The following is a 22,836-nucleotide window of genomic DNA, read 5'->3' on the forward strand; positions in this document are numbered from 1 at the left end:
TTTTTACAAATACTTACCATAGCTCACTTACGTCTTATACCGGCTAAACCTTTTTGTGTATGCCATATTAATTTGGTAAAGAAATGACAAGCTTTACCTTAAAAAAGCACGAAACAAACTCTGGTTTTAGAGTTTAATATCGAAGATCTTTTATATATTTTGTCACACCAAGATTCACCACTTTCCAACCTCAAATATTAGCAAATGTCAACATTTGACATCAACAAATCTATAAGCTGGCGTTTACAAGCTTAAATACAAAACTAAACTTTGCGATATTTTAAAAAATAATCTAAGTTAATCCAGAAAATAGTAGGAAAATATGAATGGGGTAACATAAAAATCTTTCACCACTGGACATATAACAAACTAAACATATACAATACTGATTTTCACTTTTTTTTCAAATCAAACCATGGATGAGTGGAGTTTACAACAAAAAGTAAATGTCATCAAAGCAGCACAGAAAAAACCCGTACTAGCTTAATACTCTTACGACTGCCGTTTAAAAAAAGAATTAAATTTTGATGACGTTTGTGTAGAAACAAAATCCCATACTAAAAAAATGCAAGTGGCTATTTTCCCGGATCTCTCGGGTTACGCATACACCCATTAGAGATTGTATGACGGGTTCAAAATTTTCCTCCAACGTTGGTAGGATTTTTCAGGATTTATAAGTTAAGGTTCGGGTGAGCGTTTGAGTTAGGGTGTGTCATTGTTATTTTAACAATTTTAATTTATACAGTTTTGCATCATTTCTATGGTTTTTTTTTAACTTTTGTGAGGACTCAGTACCTCAGGGTTGGTGAAGTTGGCAATTTGCAAACCCCCCTTTGGTTTGGGCTCATCATTGCCCCTTTTTGGTCTTTTATTTTGGAATGTTGTCGAAAAAATATAAGCGGTGAAAAAGGCATGGACAGATAAATGGATTATGGGTCCGTATAATTTCGTTTTATTTGCTCATATGATTTGGTGGATTATTTAAAAAAAACTGGGAAATTTACAGTTGACCTGATTTTCACTCCCCCTACCAAGAGGAGTATGCATCAGCAGGTCTGTGTGTTACTGGACAAATTGCTCTATGTTTTTCATAGCTCCCATCGGCTAAGGATATACATATTTAATTTTTTTAAATTTTCTTCGGGCTGGTGCAGCTCTCGAAGAAGGCACGGCAAGATAAATGCATTAATATATATTGTACATATCAACCAAAATGTCAATGTAAAAACTAAAAAAAAAATGGCGGTTCGAAAAACAAAATGGTGTCTCGCTGAAACAAGGCGAGCAATGACAGTAGGGTAACTTTTCCTTAATTTGAATAAATATTTAAAAACGAATACAAGATAGATAAGACAATCAAGGGATAATAAAAAAATAAAAAATAAACAGAAACAAACATAGGATTTTACGAAGGGGTTAGGGCAGACCTATGGTTTTGGTTTCACATGGGGCAAGGACAATTTAGTTTGGTAGGAGAGGAGGGGTCAGTTGGTACCAAAGGAGGGAAGTAAGTTTAACGAACAGGTCAATGCGGGGAGAGTTGGGTTTGACCTGTTCACTTTGGCACCGGCATCGAATTGACATATTAAAACGCGATATTAGGTGTTGGGGTGGGGTAGGTTGTGAGTCTAGGTTTATGACTTTTTTTGATTCGGGCTTTCCATATTGTGTGGTGAAGGACGGTGTTGAGAAGGGTAATGACGTCTTTTGGGGGAAGGGTCATTTTCAATGTTAGTTCCCTAATCATCCGTGTAAATGTCTTTTAGTTGGGGACAATTACCCTGTGAGTGATTGTGCTAAAGCGGTCGACGCTTTATTCACAATGATGCGAAAAAACACGCGTGATACAACTACAGCGGCGAAAATAGGAAAAAGGCGATCTGCACGCTTCGGTGCACGCGGATGCACATTAGTTTTTTTTTTTTTTTTTTTTTTTTTTACTTGACAAGTTTTATTATTCTATAGCGACACAATAAAGCGAGTGCGAAAGAAAAAAAAGAGGCGAGATAAAACACATGTCAGAAAGCGACGAATTAGCAGGAAGGCATTAAAATACAGTTGGGGATTCGGAGTAACATGAAGTGAGCGTTAAAATAGCCCTTGCCACTTGCAAAGAAAGTCGTTAATTTTATAATTCCGAATGGCGATAAGATGTTCTGATTTCTGAACAGATTTAACCATATTTAGGAACATATTGAAATTCGGCACGGATTCGGCGTACTTACAGCGGTAAATTACGAAACGCGCACACAACAACAAACAATTCAAAAGGGTTTCAGATTGATCCGCCACAATACCAAACAACATATGAACAGGGTCAGGGCGTAAATCAATCAGAAGTTTCGCCGAGATCCAGGCAGTTACTTCTTCCCAGAAAGTTACTACTTTGGTACAAAAATGAAACACGTGCGCTACAGTTTCTAATGCATCGCAGCAGAAAACACATTTATCTGAGTCTTTAATTCCAAATGAGCACAGGGCGTCATTGGTGACGATGGCCCTAAGGTTTAATTTTGTCTGAAAACTTCTAAGTTTGCTTTCCACGGTACAGTCGTAGTTAATTTGGTAAAGTTTGTCCCAAGGGATTCGGTTTGGTAAAACTTGCAAGATCTGTTCCCACTTGATTTGCTGTTTGACTGGGGGGGACAAGCCAGCATCTTTAATATGTGAATAAGATGCACATGAGTTTGATAATGGACGTTTATGTTATAAAAACAGCGACAGCTAGCGGCGCTCGAATGCTATACATTGCAGCAGCTAAAGGCAATAAATGTTGCGCCATATATCAAACAGTAAAAATAAAACACACCACAAAATTAAAGTCTACTTTTCTTGAACTTCCTGCAAATAAAGTATTTTTTGTTAGCAAAAGCTTGAATTGATTTGCACGTTCCTTGCAAATCAAGTTGTTTTCAGTTTTAGGTGAACTTAACACACCAATAATCGAATTTGCGCATTGCCATCATTATTTGCCACTTCCAGACATTGATGCAAAGTACCAGTTTGCTTAAAGGTTTATTGGCAAAGGGTCTACCCCTATATTTATTATGGTGGATGCTCGACAGTTCTTCAATTACTTAATTATATTTATTTGCGATATTTGGTTTTCCCAGAGTGTCAATAATTGTAGGCTTAGGGTAATACGCAGCCCTTCTGTGAAATAGTATTTTACCAACGGTATGGTTTAAATCTTTTTAGTTTTTGTCAATACTTGTTAGTTCATGTATATGGTTGAATGGCCGTACCTTTATGAGTCAGTTTTTTGTGAGTCAGTTTATGCCCTTTAAAGGCGGCCTTGGGGATATTTAATGATTTTTAGTCTGATAAAACGCAGCGAAACTCTGAACAGAATTACCTCCATAAAGGCTCCTTCATTAACATTGATCACAGTTCAACGTTTTTGTATAATACGTTTAAATTTTAAGTTATCACTATTGCCCACAATATGTTTCTGTCAACGCCTATTTACATGAAATTAACACTTATTTATTTGTTTGTTTTATTGGCCTAATTTCTTATTTTTTCTTCTAATTGTTGTGGCGTATGGTTTCCACGAAAAAAAAGCGACCTGTTTTTTACTAATCATACAAGCTGAAATGTTTCTTGTTTTTCTTCTCAGTTTTGCATCAGGTATTATCATCTATTTACTGGAATGTTATAAATAATTGCCTGCTTTTTTATTTTTTTAGGAATAACTAGTCAGTTTAAACAAATAGAAACAATAAAAATTTATTAAACATCCGCAACATAATACCATTATTTGACCAAAAACAATTTTACTAAAATTTGTGCTAAAAGCTTTTACGAAGTAGTATGATATAATAGGACGATTATTGTTTGATTATATATAATAGGACGATTATTGTTTGATTTGCAAATCACGGGCGAAAAAATACTGCAAATACTGTTCAATACATCAGTCCAAATCGGAGATAAATAATAAAGCAACAGCGAAGTTCAACCCATAATGCGATAAACTAGGCCAGGGTGGCTAATTCTGCAAGCTCGTGAATACCGTTTATTGCTCCAACGAAGACAAAATACAATTAAAATGTCATGGAATACAAATCTAAACTATATTTTTTTGATAAAATTTCAACTGAATGACAATTTCAAAAAGCTGACTATAGTTGTTTTTTTGCATTTTGTAAACGATTTGTGTGCATTTTTAATCGACTTTGACTTAAATAATGTTGCACACAATGACGTCATAACTTGCGGTTTAAATTTGTCGTCACGTGGACAAGGTTATACGGTTGAGAAGGTCATTTAGACTTAGAGCATATGAGGCGGAACACAGTTGACTCCATAACTACTTGCTTCTTACCCAATATTGTATTGCCATAGCTACAAAAACATTTAATGTATTTATTATAGTTGCAGCCAACATCTTCATTCTGGAGCCAAAGCACGTCACTGTTGTTGACTTGGAGGTGGCTGTGGTCGATGACGTCACATTGAGCTGTAAGGCAAACTTGACCAATGTTAAATACCACTGGAAGAAAGATGGAGAAGTTATATCAGCTGGAGGTAATAAGTTGATCTAATTTCTGTCTACAATCTTAGTTGTTAGTTTGTGTTAAAAGGTCCTTTAAAGCATCCTCGTTCATATTGCACATGTGTATTTAAATTTAACCGAAGATTTTTGTATAAATTGTTTCCGTATATAGAACATAGCAGGTTTATGGTGGACAAACATGGCAGTTTGATAATTTCAAGAGTCAGCGCTTCTGACGAAGGAAAATATCAATGTTTTGCCTCCAATAATGAAGGAACTGCGCTCAGCAATCTGGCATTTCTTGAGACAAAATGTAAGTGATTTAATTTGCATATAACAAAATCAAACCAATTGTACCGTTTCACAAGTCATATACAATTTTTTTTGTGCTTCTTCTTTTAAAGCTAGCGTTTTCACCAGCTGTTATTATATTATACGTACGGATAGGTGAAAATATGCCGATAAGTGATAGTTTACAAAGGCACATTTTTAGATTACTGGTAAAAATGTGTTTAACGCGTCGCCTAGTTGAAAATCAAGCAATCATGCATCTTTGCCCAGCTTTATGTTGTTTTCTTTTGTGTCCATTTTCTCTGTTTAGACTTTAGACCTTTCAAAGACAAAACTCGCTCACTAGTTACGACTAAGCAAGGTGTTGGTGTAAAACTAAGTTGCGATGGAGCTAACTTTTCACCAGGTAAGAGCAAATCTATTATTTTTATAGCATACAATAAATATCCTTTAAACCATTAAATCGTATTTGATTTAGAAAACTCGGTCGCTTACTTTTGGGAGAAGGAAGAAAACTACAACCAACTTGGTTCACCGGGCAAACCCGAGTACTACGTGTCGCAAACTGATGGAACTCTTTATCTCTCCAACCCAACAAATGCTGACTCGAACGTATATACTTGCTACATTAGTGGAAAGGAGCCATACTTTGATATTTACAGGGAACACAATTCATCGGAAATCGATCTTAGTGTAACTGGAGAAAGTAAATATAATATGTTGTGTTGTAATTCTTATTGAAGAAATATGTATCTTATACAGCCTTTCTGTTAATTCAGTGCAACAACATGCGCCAGTAATGATGTTGAAACCAAAACCAACCACTTATGTTCATGTTGGTGAAAATACAACATTGGAATGTTTTGCAAGTGGAAAGTAATTATAGATTATACGAGTGATGAAAATATTAAATAATGTTGTAAAGCATAAAATGTCAAAAATACTGCCCAAATAAGGTCATAATTTTGAAATGTCATAGTGTTTATATTCACGTTTTCAGCCCAACGCCAAACATCGTTTGGATAAAAGTTAATGGTCAACTTCCTTCAAGTCACGTGATCACGAGCGCGGGTCAACTTGAGGTTTATGACGTCACAGTAGATATGGCTGGAGTTTACGAGTGTGAGGCTACAAACAAGCTTGGGAGTGTGAAATTAAGTGGTAGACTGGAGATAACAGGTGAACTTAACAGTTAGCATATGATTTTGTAACAAACCTGGTCAGGTCAACATGATATACTTGTTTTTCAGGCAATCAATTTTATTTAAATATTTAAATTCACCCCGAAGGGGGATTTTAGAATTTGTCTTCGAAACTCACAATTCAGTTGGGTGTGATATTTCATTATGCATTTTGATGCAAGTTATGGGTAGAGCCAACTTTAAAGTATAAACAGTTTATGTATTTTTCGCAAGCGAGTCAACGTTTTGATTGGAGTAAACAGTTTCTAATTATTACGTCACAATGCGTGGTGTTTACTTTGGTATTTACTACGACTGCCAATATTGTTTTCATCAAAATTTGAGTCCAACCATAAGACGGAGATAAGAACAACACCAACGTCAGAATGAAACACAATTTCGGAATAAGGCCAAAATAGGACTAATACCCAATGGTACCGTCAAATCGGAATAATCATAAAATAAGACATAAAAGGTCAGAATCTGGCCTAAACAACACCCCAAACCCCACCACTAACTCCCCAATAATTTCAACACTAACCGATTTTCTAACACCACCCATTACCACCAAACGGCGCAGGTCAGACTAGAGCGTCCAAATGTAGTTACCATAACGGCCGACGCCAAACCGATAGCCCCCGATTATCCCATAACCCTCCACCTACAGGTTCGGGCGTTATTTTGCCCATTTAGGCCTTCTTCCGATGCAGGTCGGCAACCTTTCGTACGCAGTGTGCCAGTTTATGAATAATGTAAAAATATAACAACTCGCGTGTCAAACATTTTTCTATGTTTGGTTTTGCACTAGCAATCAGGGTTGCGGACATGATTAAAAACAAACCCGAATCCAACTTCGGCCGAATATAAGAGTTCATCTCGTCCCGAGTCCGACTTCGACTCTACAGTCTGTATTTCGTCAATTTACGTCACTAAATTAAGGTGGATATTCCGCAATCCACTCATAGGGTCATGGAAAATACGCCACGAGCATATGCTATTCCTCCTTAACAATTTACAGTTTGCTGCCTTATCAGTTATGAAGTTTAGTACTGCGCATGCCGCACTCGTCGGACTCGGGTAGTTTTACCTGGTCTTACTCGAGTCCCGAGTCGACTCAGCAGCCCTGCTGTGATCTGGCATCTAATTTACGTATCTTTTTTTAAATATACTTCGATGCTTTTAGGCCGATACCTATAGAAGTGTTAACTATCAGTTTCGCTTTTTGTTGGTTTCTCAGTCGTACAGAAACACACGTGCTTATTTTTAATGTAGAACAGTGGTTCTCAACCTTTTCAGCTTACGGACCGGTAAAATTTTAAAACAATTTTTGCGGACCGGTGGACCTTTAAAAATTAAAATCAACCCAAAATGGAATTATGACAAAAGTATGCAACTTAAAAGCAAATAACGAAAACTTCAATGTAATGAGAAATTTGCTGCTGTCTTTTTGATATCATACGTGTTTCCCTTGAAGTTTTTCACGTACAACTTGTCTTAAAGTTTAAGACTTGAACAAGTTGTAGCCTACTTTTAAATAGTTGGGCACAACACTTGGACCATTGTGACGTACGATAAAGTCCGAAATAGACCATTAACTCTATGTTACGTCACAATGTTGCAAATTACGGAACTGGCTGCTAAGTTCTAAATTTGATGGACAAGCCGCCTCCAACATCTTGCTTTTTACAATTGAGATATACATTTTGGCGGACCGGCAGAAAAGTTGCACAGACCGGCGGTTGAGAACCACTGATGTAGAATGCCCTGCTTTAACGTAGTAAACGTTACGCCAAATTTGGGGCATTGTGACGTAATAGGAACGGTTAATAGTAAACAACAAGTATAACGCCCACAAAAAATAACATTAAATACAACACAGTTAAGACACTTATTTGTGACACGAACTGCCAATGTGTGCAACCATTTAGTTAGCCCTAGTATTAGTAATGTAGTGGTTGCACTTTCTTAAGGTGATATAACGTGCGCGTTAAATCAATTGGCGTGCCATGCAAAATCAGCTTGCGTGCCACAAGTGGCACGCGTGTCAGGGGCAGTGGCGTAGCCACCCGAAAATTTTTGGGGGGGCCAAAAAGTTGGAATTTTTTGTTTAGCTTTTGTCTTTGTATTAACTGCCGTAACGAACACAAATAACAATGCTAGCAAACCGTTTCGAGCAGCAACTGACTTAGTGTTAACGAAATACTCAAAAAACAGTCAAAGAGGAAAAACCGTCTAAAAGTAGTAAAAGTACATTAATATATAGTAAATGTTATATTAACTACATCGTTTGTGACGTACCAATGCATGACAATTAAATGTGTGGCATGCCTGTGATCAAATGTTTTGGTACTGCTCATAAATGCTACAAAACAAATTATTAAGAGCAAAAATATTTATAAATTTTGAAAATAGTTATAAATTCTGGCTACGCCTATGGCCAGGGGTTGCCGACCCCTGATTTAGACATATTCCCAATAATTTAGGACTTATTTGATCTACCAACTAAGCTATGCAGGTCAAATCTTGTTTGCAAGCATTTCTTGTCGACTACCTGATTTTGTTTAGACTTTAAATGCCACCCGGTTATTTGTAGATAATTACAATTTATAATTAAAAAGTGCCGTTTACACTAGATGTTTGTTTTTAGATAAACCAACTTGGGTCACGAACATCTCCTCGCAAATTGTCCAGTACGGTGAAACAGCAACGCTTTATTGTAAGGCTACAAGTTTATCTGCATTAAAATACACAATGTTAAAAAATGGTGCTCCTATTGAAACGACGTCACGTGTGAATATTGGCGTGGGAACGGAAGGCGGAAGTGTGATGACGATTGCGGAAGTTGGTGAAGATGACGTGGCAATATATCAATGTGTGGCTGAAAATCCACTTGGAAGTTTGATTTCAAATGCTGTGCTTAGAATTAAAGGTAAATAAGCTTTGCATTTTTTACCCATTATTGTCAAATGTGTGATGAAGTCATATATTGTTTTTTCTTTTCATTCATAGAACTTTCACCTCGTTTTGCGACCGGCTTCGATAAAAGAGTTGTGGAATCCCTGAAAACCAAGTGAGTTAAGGCTTGGGTATTCATATATGATTTTCAAGTAAAAAATGACATAACCACTCGCTTTATCCCAGGTGCTTTATTTTAAAAAGCAAGCAAAGCAACAAAAAACAAATAGCTCTAAATATACTCTTCGGAGCGCAGTAATGTTGGTAAATAGGCCAATACATTAACTTACAGTAACTTATCTGGACAAAACAATTAACCTCCGGTGCCGTATTTATGCTTAACCTTTTAAAGTGATGTTGTTTCGGAATTTTTTAGGACTTCCATTTTGAAATGTACAGTTGAAGGATACCCAAGACCTCAAATTTATTGTATGAAAGATGGCGTTAATATTACAAACAACGTTAAGTAAGTAGGAGTTTTTGTATAGTCACTATTTTGATTACTAATATTTTTCTATAATTGTACCAAATATTGGTTGTTTCTGCTTGCATCGCGGTACCGGCCTTGGTGAAGATGCAGTTTTGTTTGTATTCCATTTTTTGTTTATTTATGCTAATACTTATGCTTGGCAAAAAAAACTTACTTATTTAAGAATTAAATATATTCGGCCTACTCTTATGGTATTTAGCAGATGTTTTTTTGTTTTTTTTAATATATATTTTTTTATTTTTACAGAATATCAAACAAAGGATCACTAACCGAGGGATCATTGCTGATTGAAAATACTTCTAAATCCGATGAGGGGACGTATAGTTGTACGGCAACTAACAATAAAGGATCAATGACTAGATCTACACAACTTGTGGTTTATGGTAAAATAACGTTTTCTATATAAAACGCGACGATTACATTTCTTGTCAACAGTAGTGATATAATTTTTAGTAGATTTTAAATTTTATAACGGAGTCATTTTCAGTTTAAATGTTCTAGCACTCGTCTGTCGTGATTAAAATTACATTATTTATGATTTCACTTTTATTTAGAACCCACTGTTGCTGTAGCAGTTAAAGACACAGTTGAAGTATTACGAGGACAAAATCAAATTTTACAATGCAACGAAACACATGATGAACGACTTGAGACAAAATGGAGTTGGACTCATGTTTTTTGAGGAATTGAAACTGATCTGGTAGATTATATGAATGATACTCTGCGGGTAAAGCATCCATTTGTCATAATGATAAATCAATGCTGATTGGCTACTGAAGTCTTTATCAGTTAGTAGTAAATAACCACAATTGATGCGCACTATGCAAAACCGTTATAAAACAGGGAGGATTCGTGATATTTGTTTTGAGTTGGCGGCATTGACTAAATACAAAGCTAAAATCCAGTTGCCGAAACGTTTACCTGTTCCCAAACTTTTCTAAAAAATTGCCTTATGGACCCGTTGCAATTATTTTGATATTTCGCGGCCCTATAGGGTCAGGTTCACCCATGTTTCTTGTAAAACACAAGTGCAGTCACGATTCTTTCTAATGTAACAACTTTCTAACTAATGCGAACGATTTGCTGATAACAGGTAGTACAGCATAATAGATGCTTTATGATGTCACAAGAGACATCATAAAACACGCTATATGGTCGAATAATAAAGCATAACTAAAGACAACAATGATGACAGATAATAGTTAAAACATAGATGATTGTTTATAAACATTCGCTATAGCCTTATGCTGAAAAACTTAAAGACTAATTCTCTTTGCGGGCCCTTTGAAACTGCTGTACGTACCCCAGTTTGTCCGCGGACCCCAGTTTGGGAACCGCTGCCTTAGACGTATATTTAATGCATAACTGATAAGCACTATATTATCTCCACAGCTTATGGCGGCACCAGCAATCACGTAAAAAGTTCGCACGGAACGCAAAAAGCATAGCCTACATTTGGTTAATCTTGTAGTAAAAATTTTATCAATGTTTTTCACGATACAATAGCAAAATTACAATGTTGAATCAAAAACTAGATGCATTTTGCAGGTAGTTTAATTTCACAAAACGTTAGAATGTGGACACCAAAACAAGGTAAAATATTAAACAGCGCCTTGAACCCGAAATCAGTGCCAAGCCATATTGTAAAACATACCATAAAACGAATAATATACGCGCGAAGTGCGAAAACTTTTCCGTTTACATTGTTAAAGTTGGTAGAAAATATAGTTTTACAGACTCACAGAGCCACATTCGGCACGCGGGCGTAAATCACGCTGTGACAATATAAAAAATTCTTAACCAGACCAAGTCTTAAAATACAATACAAAATATGCACAGCATTCACGCGGCCCACAACTACATGATAAAACTTAACTATTAAAAATAGCTCACGGCCCACACTTCGCCGACCACTACCGTATATGAGACTCGTTTTTTGCTCAAGGCATAAATGGCCACTAGGAGCAGTAGTTAAGCAAATTAAATAAAATACCAAAGGGGAGAAAATTAATATTAGTTTTGCCAATGCGCAATCAAGATCACAAAAATGTATTCCTTTATTTCACAGTTGAAAGAAGTTGGAGATGGTCAAGCGGGTTCTTACAAATGTTGTACTTCCTCAAAATTTGATCAAAACTGCGCTACAACACACCTAACAATAGCTGGTAAACACACACGTTGTTTAAATATATGTCGCTCCATATGTCATTTTTCTTAAGGCGTTAACGTGTATGTGCATTGGCTTCTTTCAATAATTAACAGTGTTGATAATGCACTTAAAAAATCTTATTTATGCGATAGACGAAAAAATATTTTAATAAGTTATTTTTAACTAAAAACAATTTTTTCTTACATGTTTTTAAACATCAAGGTGTTTTTGGTTTATTGCTTTAATATTCAAACTGGGTTAATTAGGCAGACAATCAAGAATTTGATTGTTTTGTGATTTGTTACCACGAGAAAAACCTACAGTTGGGTCTCGTTAAACTCGTATAAATTATAATTTAGACCTCCCTACAACCCCGATCCATGTTGACGTCATCAAATCAAGCACTACGTCACAACACCTGACGTGGGATGACCAATCATCAGACGTCATTAAATATAGGGCGGAGGGACGTTTAAAACAAGAGGATGATTGGTTTACTTTCGATTGTGACGTCAACCAACCTTGTTTTGCTTCAAACTTGCTCCCATACAACGAATACGTTTACCGAGTATATTCCATCAATAAATATGGAATGAGCAATGCAAGTGAAATAAGCAAACCACGAAAGACATTGGGAAGAGGTATTCAGAGTAAAATTTACTTATGATATTTATATCCGCTGCTTCATATGGCTAACCTAAACAGGAATAAGGCAAATTATTCCGTTGCCTGTTTTGTTTCCATTGATGTTAGGGTTTTTTCAGTTATTCTGCATTTATACTTACCAACATTTTAGTTACCACATTTGCAGGAGCCTCGTAAGAACAGCAAAATAAGTAAGAAAGGTGCTAATCACAAATTTCTCGAGAGTATTTGGATAAAAGTTTTGTTTCGAATTCGCAAAAAGTTTAACTGAATACAATCACGATTCTACGTACTTTTCATACTTAAGTGATAGTATATTCCCAATAGTTACGTCATAATGTTTGTGACCATCTGAAACAAAAAATACTGGATCCACCCCCGAATTAGTGCACCTCATCGAAACAAATACAAAGCACAACATGTTAAAACTAACATTAATTTGTTCAGCTAATTTATGTTACATAATATATAGGTATGAATTGCCTACGCATTTATAACGATCTGGATTCTAAGTTTTGTACAATCATTAAAAGTTTTTTTTTTGTTGTAGCTCCTTCTTTGGCGCCATCTGGTGTCAATACAACGTTGAAAGATGGAAATACATTGGTGACTTGGAATGTAAGTATTTTAAAGGTTTTATACAAATTTTAGTAGATGTCAATGCTTAACCTAACAAATCAATTGTTTTTTTCATCTTGTGCGTTGTTTTATATCAAATAATTTCTTTGGACAATTTCAGACCTACCCGACCAAATACTATGGATCATCCAAAGTGATTTATATTGTCAAGTATCGGTTTTGCTACAATGGAATGGCGGATGACGGAAACGTTTGTTCCGAGTGGAACGAAACCCATTCGTCTGCTACATCAACCTTAATTACGGTAAAAACTTGATTATTATATAAAAATAATTATAGTGTCCAAAATTTACTGAACCTAAATAAAATTCCTAAATATAAATAAATATATAATTGTATGCGACATTCCAAAGTGCCCTTAAAAGAATAAGTGTTTTAGAGCTCTGGTACATCCAACGATAATTGTTGAGTTATTTACAAACACCAACGCATTGTTTCACGTTTTTCTTTTTTGGCGCCATTTTTATTCCCGTTTTTTTGTGGCTTTTGGATAAACAACTTTCAATTTTTGTTAAAACTAATGTTTACTTTTTACGCTCGAATTTTCCAACCAAACATATTTTACAGATCTCGAAAAGCAAAAAGGATGCTTTGTACGAATTTAAAGTTGCAGTTGGCAATGAGTTTGGTCAAAGCTCCTTCAGCGAATTATTTGAAATCACAATTGCAGCAGCACAAGGTTTGTAGATAGAACTCATGTAAATGGTGTCACTAAAAAGCGTGTTTTCAGTTGCAGGCTACCGTCTGATTGTCGTTCAAATTAAAAAAGAAAAATACCTAAAATTTAAGTTCTATGTAATACCCATACAAAAACAAACCTATACACAATATGAATTACAAAGGCGTTTGCTTGTAAATTTATTTTGTAACTTTTACCTTTTGTTGTTTACTACTTGCCCCAGCTCCGACGTATACGTTTAATTCCCGGAGAACTTTTTTCGCAAGTATAGGATTACCTCTGGGGTTGCAATTATATAATGTAAAACCACCGAGAAAGAACTCCTTTTTCAAATTCAATTTAAAACAAATTTAAAACAGAAAGTAAATTAAAAACTACTATATGGTTGGAACTATAAAGAATATGGGTTTCACCAGCACCAACACTCGTAGCTTACCTGTTCCCATTATAGACAAATGATTCTCAACCCTTTTCAAAGCGACTTAGATTTTGGGAAAATACTATAAGGGTCAAATCTTGCGGCCCAAACTTTTCTGGTATATTAAACGCCATGAAGTGAAATACCTTATGAAACCCCTTAAATGAAATGGTTTAATTTGTGACGTAACAATAGCGAACAGAGTAGAATTAAAATGCGGAAAATAAAAATGGTTGAAAAAATATTTTTTAATGCACGTTTGGCCCACAAGATTCGACCTAATTTATTGCAACCTCAAACTTGGGTTTTAACAGTATATTAAAAGGTAATGTGTTAGGAAAGCTAATAATATGTTGGGTATGGTAAACCAGTGGTTCTTAAGCTTTTTAAACTCTCCTGTGCCTTGAAAAAAAAATCTTATAACATACAAAGAGAAAATCAGTATTAACCGATTACACATCATCGGGACCACATGAAAATACTTAAGTTGATAGTTAAAATTACATTTTTTATGTTGGATTGAGCACATAAAAATTGTATATTGTGCGGAATATTGGAATTTCTCACACTGATTTTGACAAATATTTATGAGGGCCTTTGACTTCAAGCTGAAAAGGTGGCTTTGTTTTAAGGTGGCTTAGTTTTAAATTTGAAAAGTTTTTGTCATCCACATATACTTTATAGTAATTAAAAGTTTTAAAACGTGCATTGAGCATTGAAAAAATATAAAACTGTACTCTATTAAAATGTGTTTGTTTTATTAACAGATGAAAAAATAATTCCTTGGTTTATATTGCCCACCGTCATCGTTCCAGCACTTTTTTTCATCGGGGCTGGTGGCCTACTGCTATTATTCCGAAAACGAAAACTAAAAGGTGGAAAAGGTAAGATCAGTGTCATTTAATGCTGTACATGACAATGAATACCAAAAGTCCTAACAAACCTGTGTGCCACCTTTTTTGAGGATTTTTTGCTGTTTGGTTGCACGATGTTTTCTAGATCCTTTAGTTTTTGTATATTGAGCGGGCTAAAATATACTGTGTGACAACTTGATTAAACTGTACTCCGTGAACATCTATGTTTTACTTGATACAAGATTATCTAAATCCTGTCTTACAATTGCTGTGTGTACTTTTTTTTTGTTAATGATTGAATTTTGGGTTTTAAATAAATTCATCCAATCGAAAATAAGCCCGAAATTCAGATAAGTGTCTCCCTATTCTTCAGAATAGGTTATATTCGGCTTTTTGTGTAGCCTGCTGTTTTGTTTAATCGATGTTGTCATGTATTTGGTGTTTACTTAAAACTTTTTTCACAGAACGAGGATCGCCCCCTGAAGATGGATTCCCAGTATCAGAACATGAACTTAATCACATGTCGACTAAAGATCCCTCCAGTAGTAAAACCTCGCAGGACACAAAATTGACAGGTACATCATAGGTACAGATAATAACCGTTTTATGACCCACCAACCACAACTTAGTCGCCTTGCTGAATTAATTACATTAGCTGGATACATCGATACAGTTGAGCTCGTATACAATAACTTGGTGGAATTTATGTGATACGGGTTGATATCATTTTTTCAACAGGTCAATGCATTAGACGTTTACAGTTTAGTTATGAATTTAGCTGATTCACATTCTAATAAACCAAAATTAAACTTAATTTCATAAAACCTACTTTCCCCTTCTAAGCTATTCCAAGGTTAAACATGATAGGTAGTTTGTTTTTAAAAATACCATTTATTTTGGTTGAGCACAGAAGAGAAACCTTTTGATGAAGACGACTGTCAAACACGCGAGGAAGATACACTTCTGCCAATCATTTATTCACCTACCGAAGCCGCAACATTACCCGCATCCGATGAGGCAGGCCAAACACCACCACCGGACTATAAAACGTGGCCACCGACAGACGATTGTGCACCTTCACAAAACTACGAAGTTGAAGAAGGTTCGGGTAGGGAAACCTGATCGTGCCGCTGATACCTTATCCCAGTGTTGTAATGACTTCAGTCAATGACTTGTCATTTAAGTGCACTTTAAGTCACCGTTTTTAAATGACTTAACTTGACTCCAGTCTTTCTGACAAGTGACTTGACTTGAACTTAAGCATTGTGTCAAATGACTTGCGATAAAATCAAGTGTTTTCATTTAATTTTTTTAATAAAATTGTTTGTTTTTTCCAATTTTTTGCAGGTAAAACAGTTTATCCCTTTAGTTAAGGTAATGCTCATTATCGAACGAGGTTAAGAATTGTAATACTTTAATGTTTTATTTTTGTCAATACCTTGACTTGCTTAAATAATGACTTGACTTAGACTTGACTTGTTATTTTTTAAAACGACTTGACTTGGAATTGAGTCATTTCAAAATGACTTGTTCACAACACTGCCTTGTCGTACGTTAATGAAAAACTGAAAACAGCCAAAAGTGCATTAGGAAAAACTTCTATGGAGATTCCAGTTTCGCAACAATCAATGGCCAAAAACGTTTAAATATTAGTTCTAATAAATAACTTAGTTTCATAAAACTCACTTTACATAAACTTTATCCGCTGATAAATGCTTTTTGAATAGTCAGCCAAAACGTTGGACAAACAAATATGCAAGAATAACTTAGTCTTAGCAAACTTACTTTACCTTCTGAACTATTCTTTCAAGCTACCTTAAACATGATTAGTAGTTTATTTAAAAAAAAACACTTATATTGGTTGAGCACAGAAAACGAACATTTTGATGAAGACAAATGTCAAACTCCCGAGGAAGATACACCATTGTCAATAATAAACGAAACCACCTCATTAGAAGATAAGACAAAGTTCTCATCTGAATATGAACATCATGATTCTCATGAAATTCTCCCAACAACTGAGATAAACCAAACATCACCACCGGAGCTCGTTCCATTGTTGACCAAAGTTCCCTCCTGTAATGAAACCTCGCAACAGAACACAGAAGGTACATCATGTGTACAGATAAGTTATAATATTCGATATTTGATAACCGTTGTAACATATTCATTATGATTATAAAAACATTACTTGTCAGGTGACTAATACAAATTTTAAACCAACAAATACTCAGTATGCTTAAAGTTAAGTTTAGTTAATTCAGCTGCAATAGTTTAGTTCATTTAAAATCAAGTTTTTTTCGCAAAAGGTTCTCTTTTTTATAAAATCTTTCTCAAACCACGTTAAATAAAATTAATACCTTATTTTTAAAAACACTTATTTTGTTGAGCACAGAAGAGAAGTCTTTAGATGAAGACGAGAATAATAAACTTCCCCCAAAAAGTTTGCCACCTACCGGAGCCATCCCCTTTCTAGATGGGAAAAACACCTTAACTAAATATCAACACGATTTCCATAAATCAGCTAAAGTGAGCGAAGCCAGTCCTGCATTTGATTTCAATTCAAGAGCGTTGTCGCCATCGGGCGATTGGCATAAACGTTCACCGAGCGAAACATTGGAAGACAGTCAGGTTGCGAGTAACACCAAAGTAGCTGATGGTGTTTCTGACGATATGTCATGCGTTTTTGTAAAATCAAAATCAGCCGATAACCTTGGGAAATCCAGCGCTTACGATATTACTTATGGTTCTGAACCCTTCCTTCCTTCATATCTAAATAATGTGGGGGAAGCATATTAGTAACTCTAATGCCTAGCGGAAGTAATGCCCTTCAACATAAATCGAATCAACCTTCATATAATATAACTGACTGCAATATCTCATAACCCAAGGGTGGGCAAACTGCGGCTCTCCGGCATGTTTTTAGTGGCTCTTCTAGTTAAAAAGTAAAATTTCAAAACATTGTAAAGGTTACCAAGAGTACCGTTTATAAAGGTTTCTCTCTTTTTTTTCTTTATTTAAGCCAGCAATTCGTTTATGACGTAACACTAGACATAAAGTCCGAAGAGTTAGTTAACAAATGACTGATATTAATAAATATTGTGCGTGTTATTTTGCTATTACCGTTATATTGTGATGATTATTACCGTTTTGTTATATTACACTTCTGTTACTATTGCTGGCCTTGCATTATTTACTGTTTTTTGTATTGAAATAATTTTGAGGCTCTTTGGTACTTGTATTTTCTTCAAATGGCTCTTCCATTGAATACATTTGCCCACCCCTGATATAATCTATATAAACTATTGCTACCAGGCATAATACTAATAATCAAAGACAGTTCTTCTGATAATTGTAGTTCTTAACCAAAGCTTTGGCAAACCTAGACAAAATCGCCTTCGTCAGGGTAATTGACACCGAAATTTCCATATATTGTAGAACGTTCATTGTCATTCACCCTGAAGAAAGCGATTTGAATAGGTTAGCCGAAACTTATAATATTATAATACAACCCGACTGACATTCTGTTGCTTATAAGGCTGTGTTCATTCTTTCCCGCTGATTTTCTGTGCAAAATACAGCAAAATGTACAATATGCCTATTGACGTTTCTATCTCTAATAGATTTGTGTATTTTTTGCTCCACACCCACCTCTTAAGCAATTTTGTTTTAACACATTGATGAATTACGTTTGGAACAGAGTTTACTGACTACGACCAGTACACTATAAACTAAAAGTTTTATTTAACCGCAATTCAACACGCTTTATTGACTCTGGTATTATTATTTTTGTTTTTTCATCGATTTATTGAGGACTTTGATGTTTTATCGGAAGAGTCTATATAGTGGCATAAAATGGACATACGGAGTAAGGGAGACCCTAATATATGTTTGCCTTTATCTACCTCACCTAACTCTTTACCTTATATCGCTATACCAACGATAGCTCGTTATTTCCGATCTACCTCTTCCTTTTTCATTTTCTTCGCCTTCGTGTTGTTAAACCCTTTTTCTGTTGCTTTTATATACTTACTTATTCCGAAGATACTGAGTGCAAAATGAGTTGTGCACATTCGTTGTTGGCATGTCGCGCGAAGCGTATGGTTGTGTTCCAAGCTGTGTATGTTAATAACATTCAGCTGTACAGACAAAAAATTAATTGCTGTACAAAAATAAAAAATAAATTACAAACAAGAATGAGTGGCTTTATACGAATAGACCAATAGAAACAAACCAAACTTGTCTACGGTGGGTAAAGGTTTATAATCTTGTATCAAGCGACACTGTTGAAGCACCATTGGGCTTGTTAGTTTGAAAATAAAAGTTTGTCATTTAACAGGCGTCAAATTAGATAATCGGCATCAACCAAAAAAATTATTACCCTAAACAGGATTATCTTTAAAGAAGGTCCGTAAATGTGTTAAAATTATTAATTAGTTAAAAATGGTGGATCTTTAGCGGCGGTAATACTCTCTGTCTGTACCTTGTTTCTATAAGTATAGCCACATGCGGCTCTCCGGCATGTTTTTTGTGGCTCTTCTAGTTGAATCGTAAAATTCCAAAAAAATTGTAGAGGCTACCAAGAGTACCATTTACGAACATTTCTCTCTTTTCCTTTATTTAGGCCAGCATTTTGTTTATGACGTAACACTAGACGTAGAATCCGAAGGGTTAGTTAACAAAAGACTGATATTGATAAATATTGTGCGTGTTATTTTGTTATTACCGTTAATATTATTGTGTTAATTATTACCGTATTGTTATTATACAGTTCTTTTAATATTGCTGAACTTGCAATATTTACCGTTTTTGTATTGAAATAATGAGGCTCTCTGGTACTTGTATTTTCTGCAAATGGCTCTTTCATTGAATACATTTGCAAAAGGGGCAAAGTAAAAGGGATTTTTGCAATCAACTCTTACGCAAGTAAAAGGGATTTTGCAATCAACTCTGTAGTTCGAAGTAGAAGTCTAAAACTGAAATGGCAAATCTATGCTTTCTGTAAAATTGTTTGCGGGCCAGATGTAACGACGAAACGGAACTGTTTTTGCACCGGGGCTGTAGTTTTCCAATGCTGGTACATAAATAACATATATTCGCAAACTGTTTTATTTGAAATTATATGCACTTCAGTTCTACCATCCCTAACATTTTAAAGCTACGAACTTTTGTATACCAATAAATATTTTATAAACCCTCGATTTAAACTTAATGGTTAAATGGTTAAATCGTTATTCAGGTAAGTAATATAGAGTTGGCCGACCTCGATCTACTCGACCATTTTGGCTTTGTAATTCATAGTCAAGCTACATTGCAGATCCGTGCATAGCATACCTAAAATAGATTTAGTATTTTGGTTTGTAATTTCGGAGTTTTGCAGTGTTTCTTTAACCTATTTAACATCATAGAGCACCTGTTGACCTCTTAAAACGTGGTGACGCACCTGGATAGCAACTGAGCGCGAAAATGTTTTGACTGTACCCACATTTATCTTGAATTAAGTTTTTATTACATAAGCCTCATGGTTAGGCTTACGATACTTGCCGATTTAGGCGGGACAGTCCCGATTTTGGGATGGCTTCCTGATTTATTACCAAACTGTCCCGCATTTTCAATTAGCCAACATTTTCCATAATTCAACATAGCTAAAGGAAAAGATTGTTTCTTTAAAAGTTACATTTTTACGACACTTTTTAACAATATAGCAGTTACAGAATAAGCCATTTAAAATAAAAAAAACACGAAACAAAAGGCTGCTTTACCTTAAAAGCCGCCGGAATCTCATAAAAACGATCACTTTGAATAATTGAAGGATCGAAAATGGGAAGATATTGGGTAATTGTGTATATCCGTATACAAGAGTACGCGAGTTAAAAAAAACACAAAGTCCTAAAAGTTATTAGAATTGCAAACAAATAATTAAATTAGTTTATTTTCATTTTAGGAATGAAGATCCGTTCTCTTATTTCAGTATCAGCAAGATTGATGACGTCATCATGAATTTCATACATTTCTCAATCAAGGTCAGTGTGTGCTTATTGCCTTTGAGTAAAACAAACTCCTATGTTTTATTTGTTTTAGTATTCACTGCTGAAATAGTATTTCAATGTTAATTGCTTTCACTATTGTTTTTCCACAAAAACTCCCATATTGGAACCTCATTGGATCAGTTGGCCAGAGCATGGTGTCCACAAAGCCAAGTCTTATCCCTGCTTTTGTTTGCTAAACACACTGTTGTTGCTGTGTTGACTTTTCACGAACGCTATCGCTCGCCGTTTTCGCTTGTTTGAACAGCATCACGGCGCATCATGTGAGCGTTTTCGCGACCTGTGGCGATAATTAGATTTAATGGCTTGTGTTGATTGGCTATAAAACTAAAATGATGAAAACAATGACTGATTTAAGTTTTTTTTGTCTAACATTCTTTAAAATTACAGGGTGTGACAATCGATCGCAATTGTGCTATTTTAGCATGTTTTTACATTTTTTGTCGGTTCAACGCATCATGCGAAAATTCTCACGACTTGCAAAAATAGCTTTCGTATGTGATGTTGGTGGAGCGGATGGAATCTGACGAAACAATCTAGCGATAGCAAGCTAATTGTTAACTTAGGAACTCATGTATATAACAATTGAACACAAATAAATATACTGTCCGAAGTCTGGAATCTTGTGTTTTATGTTTAACTTCTACAACAAACTTATACCAGCCAAGCATGACTTAGGCTTGCTGTATTTTTGACCAGATAATTCCATTGCTGTGTTCGTACTTTTTATAAAGTAGGACTTTTCTAAATATACGTTAAGTGGCGCTGTAGAGTGATCACCGCAACAAAATACTTGAATGACTGAGTTGTCGAACAATGGCTATGACCATTTTGGCGTCGCCATACCTAATTAGCATTTAAAGCAGCGAAACGCCCAAAAGAATGAATACACTTCTAACATGAAATTTAGATAGACAATTAAAAATATTTCATTTTAAATGGTCAGTCCTTTAAATTTGTGTTTGTGGAACAAATATTAAATCATTAATTTGGTCGATAAATGCACATTTCATAAATGACCGGCGGGAATTCCCGCTAATTTGTATCAAAACGCACAAACTTTAACTGACGGCCAAAGCGTGTTTTATCATTAACCCGAATGTAAACCACAAAAAAACATCCTTTTCTGAATTGCAAGACTGTCAGTTTCTGTCACGAGCTCTGAATACAAATTATAGCAATGACAAAGTAAGGAATTTTATCGAAAGGTGTAATTTCTAAACTGTTTGGACCTGTGCGAACACACAAAGCACACTTAAGTCACTATTTTTAAATGACTTGACTTGAATTAAATCATTGTTGGGACCAAACTATGCGCAACATTGACTGAAGTCATTTGACATAAGTTTTGCACATAGAATAATTTGCATGCTATTTTGCGTACGACTTTATATTAGTTTGACGTTTTATGGATGTGCCTTGAAGTTTACTTGCTCTAATTAATCATGGCTTCACTTGTTATTTATTCAAAAATATTTTACTGGGCTTTCACAACACTGAGGTATATTGTTAAATTAATTGCTAAAGGGTAAGGATATATTAAAAATTATTGTTGTTCGTTGTAGCATATGCAGAGGTAAAAAGTAGAGCTTTCTTATCATAACATGAACTGCCAATAATATCACTATTTACATAATTCCACCACGTAAGGCCACTCAGCTGTCAACTTTTCTTTAGCAGTATAGTCAACTTTCCTCACTATTTCCTGGTGTGAAGCGATGTTACGAAGCGGGAAGCTTTCGGTTGCTTGGAATGTAAGTACGCTAGTCTTACAGTTTGTTTATTCGAAAAGTTTAAAAGCAATGTTGCAAGTAAATGTAGTTTTGAATATGTTGTTGCTGCCAGGTATTGTATTAATTATAAGGGGGGTTCTTCTGACAAGGTTTGTCAATGTAGTTTTATGCGAAACGTTTTAAATTTGTTACATACTCAATTAGTCCAATGAATTTCGATATTGTAAGGAGGTCCAGGTAGTCACTAGCTAGCAGAT

General features: G+C 35.2%; 1 protein-coding gene across 1 annotated transcript; it reads left to right on the top strand.

Moving 5' to 3' along the window:
- The first annotated feature begins 3,241 nt into the window (after positions 1-3,241).
- Positions 3,242-13,104, top strand: LOC146165551 (contactin-2-like). Its single transcript, XM_083380958.1, has 11 exons — positions 3,242-3,630; positions 4,378-4,530; positions 4,671-4,811; positions 5,100-5,195; positions 5,268-5,495; positions 5,569-5,665; positions 5,790-5,937; positions 11,484-11,580; positions 11,924-12,205; positions 12,760-12,827; positions 12,949-13,104. Exons 1-11 carry the CDS (start codon positions 3,597-3,599, stop codon positions 13,102-13,104), a joined length of 1,500 nt encoding a protein of 499 aa, XP_083237084.1. The 5' UTR covers positions 3,242-3,596.
- The last annotated feature ends 9,732 nt before the right edge of the window (positions 13,105-22,836 follow it).

Source organism: Ascidiella aspersa, chromosome 2 (genome assembly GCF_963924565.1).
Source record: "Ascidiella aspersa chromosome 2, kaAscAspe10.2, whole genome shotgun sequence".
Lineage (NCBI taxonomy): Eukaryota > Metazoa > Chordata > Ascidiacea > Phlebobranchia > Ascidiidae > Ascidiella > Ascidiella aspersa.

Bases quoted from the DNA above. Each gene is read 5' to 3' on its own strand.
- LOC146165551 (XM_083380958.1), top strand. From the start codon at position 3,597: ATGTTTCTTGTTTTTCTTCTCAGTTTTGCATCAG. The intron at 5,666-5,789 runs GTAATTATAGAT...TCACGTTTTCAG, and splicing joins GAATGTTTTGCAAGTGGAAA to CCCAACGCCAAACATCGTTT. The intron at 12,828-12,948 runs GTAAGTATTTTA...GGACAATTTCAG, and splicing joins ATACATTGGTGACTTGGAAT to ACCTACCCGACCAAATACTA.